Source organism: Alexandromys fortis, unplaced genomic scaffold (assembly GCF_014885135.2).
Source record: "Alexandromys fortis isolate MF-2015 unplaced genomic scaffold, M_Fortis_MF-2015_v1.1 scaffold_90, whole genome shotgun sequence".
NCBI lineage: Eukaryota > Metazoa > Chordata > Mammalia > Rodentia > Cricetidae > Alexandromys > Alexandromys fortis.
Genome location: NW_026067985.1, coordinates 5,617,210 through 5,627,880, shown reverse-complemented (window position 1 = coordinate 5,627,880; position 10,671 = coordinate 5,617,210). Strand labels below are relative to the sequence as shown.

At 37.4% G+C, this 10,671-nt stretch overlaps 2 protein-coding genes across 5 annotated transcripts in view; both read left to right on the top strand.

The window, feature by feature from the left end:
* Positions 1–8,115, top strand: part of LOC126511727 (zinc finger protein 431-like) — a 21,141-nt gene extending 13,026 nt beyond the window's left edge. Inside the window, exons 2-4 of the mRNA XM_050159104.1 lie at positions 5,021–5,147; positions 5,341–5,401; positions 6,603–8,115. Coding sequence (XP_050015061.1) covers positions 5,021–5,147; positions 5,341–5,401; positions 6,603–7,983 — 1,569 coding nt within the window. The 3' untranslated portion in view covers positions 7,984–8,115. The remainder of the gene's footprint in view (positions 1–5,020; positions 5,148–5,340; positions 5,402–6,602) is intronic.
* Positions 8,116–8,192: 77 nt separating this feature from the next.
* Positions 8,193–10,671, top strand: part of LOC126511726 (zinc finger protein 431-like) — a 116,211-nt gene continuing 113,732 nt past the window's right edge. For all 4 annotated transcript variants that reach the window (XM_050159100.1, XM_050159097.1, XM_050159103.1 and 1 more), the window contains exon 1: positions 8,193–9,967. The gene's annotated coding sequence lies outside the window, so the exon portion shown is untranslated. The remainder of the gene's footprint in view (positions 9,968–10,671) is intronic.

Below are 10,671 nucleotides of genomic sequence, written 5' to 3'. Positions count from 1 at the left end.
CTCCAACTTTAGGGGATCTGATGTCCTCTTCTGACTTCCACAGGCATCCGTACTTACTTACACACGCCCACGCAGTCAGTCACACAGGTGCATATGATTAAAACAAACAAAAGTGAATATTTAAAATGTGAGAAATTCAGGAGATAAAATTTTTTTATTTATTTTAAATATTTATTTATTATGTATACAATATTCTGTGTGCATGCCCAAAGACCAGAAGAGGGCGCCAGACCTCTTTACAGATGGCTGTGAGCCACCATGTGGTTGCTGGGAATTGAACTCAGGACCTTTGGAAGAGCAGGCAACGCTCTTAACCACTGAGCCATCTCTCCAGCCCGGGGGATTTTTTTTTTTTGATCCAGCATATTCGGTGTTCTGTATGCTTCTTGAACCTTCATAGGTACATCTTTCTTTAGGTTGGGAAAGTTTTCTTCTATCATTTTATTAAATATATTTTCTGGACTGTTGAGGTGCACTTCTTCTCCTTCTTCTACTCCCATTATTCTTAGATTTGGTCTTTTTATTTTGTCCCATATTTCCTGAAGGTTTTGTGATGAGAGTTTGTTGGACTTGCTCTTTTCTTTGATCAGAGCGTTTATTTTCTCTATGTTATCTTCAGAATCTGAGATTCTTTCTTCTATCTCTTGTATTCTGCTGGTTATGCTTGTTTCCGTAGTCTCTATTCGTTTACCTAGATTATTAATGTCCAGCCGGCCCTCTGTTTGTGTTTTCTTCTTTGCCTCCATTTCAGTTTTCAAGTCTTGAACTGTTTCCATTATCTGATTGTTTTTCCTTGGTTTCCTAGGGTATCATTCACTGATTTATTCAATTCTTCAAACTTTCTGGTATACTTCTCATCCATTTCTATAAGGACATTTTTTACATGCTGTTTAAGGGCATCAATCACTTTCATAAAGTCAGTGTTTTCTACTTCTTCTTGATTAAGGTGTTCATGTCCTCCTGTTGTGAGGTCTCTGGGTTCTGGTGGTTTCATGTTGTTTTTCAGATTGTTGGGTGAATTCTTGCATTGGCGCCTGCCCATCACTTCCTCCGAATGATTCCCTATGGATCTTCTTTTACATTATCAGGTCTCCTTGCCTACTGATGTACCTTCCCAGTGATGGCACTCCCCAGTAATGGCTCTCCTGGTGATCGAGTGATGTCTCTCCTGGTGCCGAGATCAGATCTCCTTGCTGGTTGGGTAGCTCGTAAACAAAGCGCCTACCTTGCTTGCTGCAGGCAGGCTATTGAAACAAAGGAGCTCCCGCCCACTAGGTTGCCCTCGAGATTTGGCCCCAGCACCCCGAAGGGGGAAGGCAGGCAGAAGCAGGTAGGGTTCTGGATGCAAGCTTGGTGGGACAGGAAGAGAGAGGCAGTATACTGGGAGTATTGGCCCAGCACAAAGCCCAGGAAGTATAGGGAGGATGAGGAACTTCTGAGTTCTCTGTCCCAGGCTGCTGACATGGGTCCAAAACTCACCCCAATCTTATATTGCATTTTTTAACTCTGTGTAGCTGTGTTACTTGGCCTGCTTAAAACACCTGATTGGTCTAATAGAGATCTGAATGGCCAATAGCTAGGCAGGAGAGGGATTGGTTGGGATGCCAGGCAGAGAGAATAAATAAAAGGAGAAAGAGAGAAGGATTGAGGACCAAGAAGTGAAAGAGGATAATGTCAGGGACTAGCCACCCCGCTTCACAATTAGCCACAGAGTAGGAAGTAAAGAAAGGTATATAGAATAAAGATAAAACCCCAAAGGCAAAAAGTAGATAGAATAATTTAAATTAAGTAAAGCTAAGAAGAACCAAGCTAAGGCTGGGCATTCATAGGTAAGAATAATACTCCATGTGATTTATTTGGGAACTGGATGGTGGGCTTCCAAAAGAGCCAAAGAGTAAAAAAAGAACTATAGGATGGATCATCTGTGGGTGTATTTTTCCAAGACTGGTACAACAATATCCTGCGGTAGATCTATTCCCAATTTTCTGAGGAACTGCTATTTTGATTTTAATAGTAGCTTTACAAATTCACAAAGCATTTTCCCCATAGATAACCAGAGTGATATAGCTGGAGTGTTGCTCAGCTCATGCCAGTCTATATTTTAAGAGTTTTTAGTGACTCGAAATTATTAGGCCTTTTCGTATCCGAATGTCCAAGTTGGGAGGCTCTGAACCACCTTGTACTCCAGATTCAGGGGATCTGACATCCTCTTTTCTTATATGTCACCTGTATACACATGGGAGACATTCTTTCTCACACATAAACATATACAAAATGTGGGGATAAACTTCTTTTCCAAAATCCTTGTAATTCATAAATCAATTAGAGCAAAACAAGTTGCTTTACGTGTGTAATACAAATCATATGCTGTTTTTTTAAAAAAATTATTATTCTGCATTTGGTTTGAAAATGTTTTTATTTCCTCATTCAAAAATTCAAAGAAAACAAAATAATATACATAATCCAGACACTCTGTATACAGTCCATCTTTATGTGGGTTAGTTGTTTTTATTCTATTACTTTTTAATATTTATTTTATTGTCTTTCCTCTTTTAATTTATGACTGTCTGTTCTCTGTCTCTTTAAAGACTTCGTTTCATTTTTATAAGCCATTTACATCTTTTTATAACTCTGTATTATTTTCTTTTTCTCTCCCACCTCTATGTACATTTTTTAAACACACTCTGTCTCATTTAGAGGTCTTTTATGTATGAAATTGTACTATTGTGTTTCTGTAATTCTTTCCTGTTCAGGGGTGTATTTCTTAAAATGCTAAGCACTTCTTATGAACTTAAGCTGTGCCATGCGTAGAGAAAATATGTCCTGCCTGCTTGCTCCACCACAGTCCAAGATGGCAGAGGCACATTTGCTGCCTCCAAGAGCCATGTACATTGCCCCATTTTCAGGCATTCACAGAGACTAAGTTGCCATTAGCAATCCTCTCACAGACCCCATAACTGGTCCTCCAGAAAGAGTCAGAGTTTGTGCTGGCAGCAAGGCCCAGAATGCCGGCATTTCAAAATGGTGCAGCTCTTTTTTTTTTTTCTGCTACCTCTAAATCAGGAAAACCTATCTTAAAGGTGCCAAAGCATGTCACCAGTAAGCAAGGCCCATTTGGGGAGAGAAATGTAGCTAAACTTCATTTTTTAGTGTCTAGAATTCCTTTCCAAGCTCTCTAAGATTGGAAGTGGATTTTAGTTGGCTGCATAGTCATGTTTATTATGGGAAACTGCTTGTTAGTTCCCAGCTGCTGAGCCCGAAAACAATCACACAGAATCTGTATTAATTCATTAGCTCTAGCAACTTATTGGCTAACTCTTACATATCAATTTAATAAATTTTTATTAATCTGTGTATTGCAATGTGGGTATAACTTACATGATAAAGTTCTCAGCATCTGTCTTCTGCAGGGCTACGTGACTTCTCTCTGACTCCTCCTTCTTTCTCCCAGCATTCAGCTTAGTTTTCCCAACCCACCTAAGTGTTGTCCTATAGCTCTGTTATGGCCCAAAGCAGTTTCTTTATTAACCAATGATAATCACAGCATACAGATTGGATTCCCACAATATGAGTTTCTATAGCCTCAACCCATTTTCTGTTCTTTGTGCCTGCTGTGTTGTGGTTGACACTAATCAGTCAGCTTTCTATCATTACTTCCCCACCATCATAATCTCTATCAGTAAATCACATAAGGTTTAGTAGAACTAGCTGCTGTTTGGTGCTAAGGTGGTTTGGTAGCCTACTGTTTTTATTTTTGTTGATTTATTTTTGAAGACATGGTTTGTCTGTATAGTCCTAGCTGTCCTGAAAGTAGCTCTATATACCAGTTTGGCTTCAAACTCAGAGTACCTCTTAACTCTGACTCCATAGTGCTGAGATTAAAGGTGGGCCAGCATTCCTGACTTTTTTGTTTTTATATTGTTTTTATCAAGCATACGCTATTGTAGTGAACTTCACCCATATCATAAATTTTAAATTTTACACAGGGTATCATTATGTTTCCCTGGATGGCATGTGTTCATGACATTAATACTACCTGTGCCTTCTGAGTCATTGGATTGCAGGTGCATAACCTTCTTTCTGTCTGTTTTGTTTGTTTTGAATTTTTATCTTAAAAAGGGTATTTTACATGTATCATGGTTATGCACCATGTGAGTACCTGGTCCTTCCTTACATTGATCAAAAGATGGTACTAGAAACATTGAACTTGGAATAATGAATAGTTATTATCCCCCATGGAAGGCATTGGTACGCAAGACCAGGAGGACTTTTTACTGTTGAGCCATCTTTCCTGCTCTGTGTTGATTATTTGTAATCAGCATATTAATTGCTATTGTTTTCATTTGTCTATTTATAACTTTTTAAATACACAGTGCCTTTTAGTCAAAACTTATTTATGTTGCAGTTTAAATTGGGGCACTTCAGGTTTCTGGTAATGAATAAAGAGTTGATGTGAATGCCCAACTTTTGTAGAAACTTCAGCAAAAACCTGTGAGTTATTCCTAACTTTTATGTTTGTTTGATTGACTTTTATCATGTGAAAGAGGTATTTAACATGTATTTTTGGCTGCCCTAAAAGTGATTGCATAGAATACGCTGGTATTCAACTCAGAGGCAGATAAATATTCATGCCTCGGCCTTCTGAGTACGAGGCTTAGAGGAATGATTCAATGCATCCAGCTTTTTCATCTTATGTTTCTTTTTTTGTAGTCAGAAATTAATCATTCATACAATATCTCTTATCTGTACTCTGTACTGTTGATCTGTTTATGTATCTTTCATTGTTGGGTAGTAGGCATTTCTTTTGAAAGGTGATATCCCAGTCAAATGGTTCAGAAATGACAATGGTGACCTTCGGGATCAGTTTGCTTCTAAAGTGACTTGGTGATTAAATTATGATGTCTATGTCATGGAATAAGTATGGGGAGCACCAAAATTATATGACTATACTCTAAGAAGTACACATTTACAGTGTTGTTAAATCATACTTTATATTGTACACATGTATGGGATATTTTAGAATGCAGTGACCTATGATGACGTGCATGTTGACTTTACTTGGGAAGAATGGACTTTGCTGAATCCTTCCCAGAAGAGTCTCTACAAAGATGTGATGGTAGAGACCTACAGAAACCTCACTACTATAGGTAAGAATAAATTATCATTCATGTTTCAAATAAGGGGACAAGTGTTGATTGGTTAATGATGCTGTTTTGTAATATGATTGAGAAAGAAGAATGGGTAAAGAAATCAGGCATGGTTTTAAGTTTTGCTTATATGGTAACTAAATTTTTTACAATTTAAATATATATCATACATTTTTCTGTCACTATATTTTAGGATATAATTGGGAAGACCAGAATATTGAAGAACATTGTCAAAGTTCTAGAAAACATAAAAGGTAATTTCCATGTATAAGCTCATACAAATCTACCCCTGAAGAATTTATAATGTATCCTATATATTTTCAACTAAAACAACCATGTAATAAAGTGCATTGATGATTATTAATGTTCTCACAAAATCATGTACCTTAATTTCAGATAGGTGAACTGCATTTGCAAGTCATTCTTTTAAGAAAGAAATAAGGAAATGATGCCTTAACCTATATTTCCATTTCAATCATAATACAATGAGAGGTACACTGTAAAATTGTCAGTGCATTTATTTCATATTATTCATATTATAAAAGATACATGTTGAAAACATGATAAGTATATCTCTGAAACTCTCTATTACATTAATATTCCATAGAAAAGGTACTTTATCCCATATACTTGTGACTGTGTTAAGTTTAGTGAGGGGGAAGTTAGAGTCACAAATCAAGGGGCAGCTGTCGTGGAGAGGCCTTAATCCAGATACCACAAGTCTATGAGGACAGAAAGTCAAACTGTGAACTCAGTGTGGAAGGTTGATATTTGTTATTCTTCCTTTATTAAGTATATCATATGTTCCTCTGGATACAAGCCACATGAGCATAGTGAACTGAAAAAATATAACATACCTCTCTCTTAGAACAAATGGAAGATATATAGCAGTCCCCATGTTGAGTATACTGGTTGAATTTGATGTACAGGTATTCAAGTCATTGTTTTTCTAGTCTCATTGTTAATATATCAATAAGCTCACATTTCAGAAAAGCACCATGAGTACTAGGACTGTGTAAAAACTTCTGTTTGTCCTAGTACACTTAGCAAATGTAATTTCACTCACAGTATAGGAAACATTAAGAATGCAGGAAGAGTAGTAAAGCTCTGAGTTTTTTCAGTTCTTTTCAAATATGTGAAAATTCTCATACAGAAAAAAAGATTCTGGAAATGTGAACCATGTAATAAAGGCTGTTATCAGTTATCCTCAAAGATGAAAAGCAAGCCTTAAAGAAGGGGAAAAACAAGATTGTAAACATGGTGATAATACTTTAACATATAATTCTTCTTTAAGATAGACTACATTGTAAAATTAATTTATACAGATAAAAATATTCAACAATGTATTAAATGTAGTAATGCTTTTACATGTACCATTATCATTGTAGGCATGAAAAAAGTCAAAATTTCTGCATGTACTCAGTGTCTTAAAACCTTTGCATGTTGTCTTCACAGGCATGAAAAAACACACACTAGATTGAAACCCTATGAAGAAAATGAGTGTGGTAAAGCCTTATCACATCACAGTCATCTTCAAATGCATAAAAGATCATACACCAGAGAGAAACCCTATGAATGTAATAAGTGTTGGAAAACCTTTACACGTCACCATACTCTTCAAATGCATAAAAGAAGCCATACTGGAGAGAAGCCCTATGAATGTAATCAGTGTGGTAAAGCCTTCGCACGGCAAGACCATCTTCAAACTCATGAAAGAAGCCATACTGGAGAGAAACCCTATGAATGTAATCAGTGTGATAAAGCCTTTGCAGATCACAGTAATCTCCAAAAGCATAAAATAACCCATACTGGAGAGAAACCCTATAAATGTAATCAGTGTGGCAAAGCCTTTGTACATCCCAATACTCTCCGAAAGCATAAAAGAACCCATACTGGAGAAAAACTGTATGAATGTAATCAGTGTGGTAAAGCCTTCACACAGCACATTCATCTTCAAACTCATGAAAAAAGCCATACTGGAGAGAAACCCTATGAATGTAATCAGTGTGGCAAAGCCTTTGCTGATCAAAGTAGTCTCCAAAGACATAAAAGAAGCCATACTGGAGAGAAACCCTATAAATGTAATCAGTGTGGTAAAGCTTTCACATATTCCAATAGTATCCAATATCATGAAAGAAGCCATACTGGAGAGAAACCCTATGAATGCAATCAGTGTGGAAAAGCCTTCGCACAGCACATTCATCTTCAAAATCATAAACGAACCCATACTGGAGAGAAACCCTATGAATGTAATCAGTGTGGTAAAGCCTTCGCACAGCACATTTATCTTCAAACTCATGAAAGAAGCCATACTGGAGAGAAACCCTATGAATGTAATCAGTGTGGTAAAGCCTTTGCAGATCACAGTACTCTCCGAAAGCATAAAATAACCCATACTGGAGAGAAACCCTATAAATGTAATCAGTGTGGTAAAGCTTTTGCAAGATCCAGTAGTCTCCAATATCATGAAAGAAGCCATACTGGAGAGAAACCCTATGAATGTAATCAGTGTGGTAAAGCTTTCACATATTCCGGTAGTCTCCAAGATCATGAAAGAACCCATACTGGAGAGAAACCCTTTGAATGTAATCAGTGTGGCAAAGCCTTTGCATATCCCAGTACTCTCCGAAAGCATAAAAGAACCCATACTGGAGAAAAACTTTATGAATGTAATCAATGTGGCAAAGCCTTTGCATATCCCAGTAGTTTCCAAAAACATAAACGAACCCATACCGTAAAGAAACCCTATGAATGTAATCAGTGTGGTGATGCCTTTGCAAAGCACATTCATCTACAAAGTCATGAAAGCAGCCATGTTGGAGAGAAAACCCTATAAAAGTAATCAGTGTGGTAAAGCCTTTGTTTGTCACAGTAGTCTCCAAACACATGAAAGAACACATACTGAAGAGAAACCCTATGAATATAATCAATGTGGTAAAGCCTTTGCATGTATAGTGATCTCTGAAAACATAGGAGAACCCATACTGGATAGAAACATTATGTATGTAATTATTGTGCTAAAGGCTTTAAAGACATGAACTAACACATGCTGGAGATATTCTATGAATGTAATGAGTGCAGTAAAGCCTTTGCACTTCACAGGACTCATCAAGTGCATAAAATATCACACAGTGAAGATAAACTCTATGAATGTCATCAGTATGGTAAAGCATTTGCATGTATGAATAATCTAAGTCATGAGAAAAATCATACTGCATAGAAACCGTTTGAATGTATTCAGTATGATAAAGTTTTGTACTTTATATAGGAATAAAACTTTTTGTGTGCAACAATCTGTTAAAATCTTTGTATATTACAATAGACAATGACTACCTGAAAAAGATACTGAGGACTTCTTATTATAAAGTATTTGGTAAGATCTTCAGTCAAAACACTTAAAATCACCTACACAGTGATTTGAGTTTCCCTTCTGTATGCTGTGAATATATTTTTTACCATTGTTTAATAAAGAAGCTGCTTTGGTCCTATACCAGGGCAGAATAGAGCAAGGCAGGAATTCCAAGCAGAGATAGAGGAGAAAAGAAATTGGAGTCAGACTCCATGTATCTGCTGAAGAAAACAGATGCCCTGGAACCTTACTGGTAAATCACAAGTCTTGTGATAAAATACAAAATAATAGGAATGGGGTAATTTAAGATGTCAGTATTAGTTAATAAGAATCCTAAGCCAATAGTCCAAGTCCTGTTAATTAGTATAGTTTCTGTGTGATTATTTTGAATCTTTTCAGCCAGGAATGAACAAGAATCTTCTGCCTACAACACAAGACTATTTGTTCTGTAGAAATAAATTTGACAGTGTTAACAATCTTTTCTAGCATTATGATGTCTTTTTTATACTATTTGTACTTACAAACTCATGGTAAAATGAATTTATAAATTTATCAAGCCCTATGTATAGGGTAAATGGGCCAGCCCAAGAAAGACATCCTGACCCTGAAAGCAGAGCCAGTGAAATATATAAGTTTGACTCTGAAACTATAGCCAAAGAAATACATCCTGACTCTAAGACCAAGACAAAGAAACACTTTGTTCCTGAATCCAGAGCCAATAAAAGAAACACCTGACCCTGAAACCAGTCTCAAAAGGTTATAAGGGGCCAGTGAAAGAACACACTTTGGCCCTGAAACAAGATCCAAAAATAATTTTACCCTTGACCACCTGAGCACTAAACCAGCTAATCCCTAAGCTTCAGATCTACCAACACCTGAGCATGAAATCCAGCCAACCTCTGCTGTGTTCAAGGTCAGGGATTGACATCTAAACAATTCCCACCCTGAGAATCTTCTCCCTGGGAAATCTCTGCCCCTAAGCATTCCTGTATAAGTTCTTTACGTGTTCAGTTGGCATCTGCCCATTTCTGCCCTGTCAGAGGCAGTCCTTCTCCTGATTCTTCACTTCCAAATAAATTTCTTGAATGAGTTTTGGGTGAAGACCTTTCTCTGGAGCGATCAGAAACTTTGTAGTGTATTTGAACAGAGAAGTTTTGGTCACCTCTGCTGGCAAACCCCTTAAAGGAGCAGAGCAGAAGTAGCAACTCTTCACCAGAGACTGCAACATTTCTGCAACAGTTTCCCATCAACTCCAGTGAAGCTGCGAAGAAACAAATTGGGCTGAAGCTGAGAAAAAAATTGACATCGCTTTTAGGAAACTCCCTAATCACATGGAACAGAGAAGCAACTGGACAACTCTGCTAGGAAACTCTCTTAGGGAAGTGGAACGGAACAGCAATGGATGTCTCTGCTTTGAAGCTCTCTTAGCAGAGTGAAGCATGTCCCAGCTGTGATGGCTTTATTTTATAGGGTAATAGTATGGCTACATTTTTAGGGGAACAATTCGGACTGGAACACAGCCTTGTGTATAGCTGGACTTCCCAATAGTCATATTGCAGGGAGCATTTTTGACAAGTTTACCACTTTCCAGGGTGGGGGCATGGGGATAAGAATGAAAATAATAAAACAGAAGCATAGGATAATACCAGGAGGGAGTTCAAGTGAATTCTGTAAATCTGCCTGTGTATAATTTTTCATATACTTTTTAAAAAAAGATTTATTTATTGTGCATATAGTATTCTGCCTACACGCATGCCTGCAGGCCAGAAAAAGGCACCAGATCTCATTACAGATGGATGTAACCCACCATGTGGTTGCTGGGAATTGAACTCAGGACCTTCAGATGAGCTGGTAGTGCTCTTAATCACCGAGCCCTCTCTCCTGCCCCAATACATAAGGGGAAAGAACAAAAGACTGCTTTAACACAATGCAAAAGACAACTAGAACAGTTACTTGCTTCAATACTTTGAGCCATCAAGTCCTCAATCATTGAGAAGAACATTCTGTTATTCAGGCAGTGAACCCTCCCTAGACCAAGTATCCTAAAGGCAGTCATTCCCTTGGTCAAACTCTTATTTTTTAAATTTATTTATTATGTATACAATATTCTGTCTGTGTGTATGCCTGCTGGCCAGAAGAGAGCACTAGACCTCATTACAGATGGTTGTGAGCCAC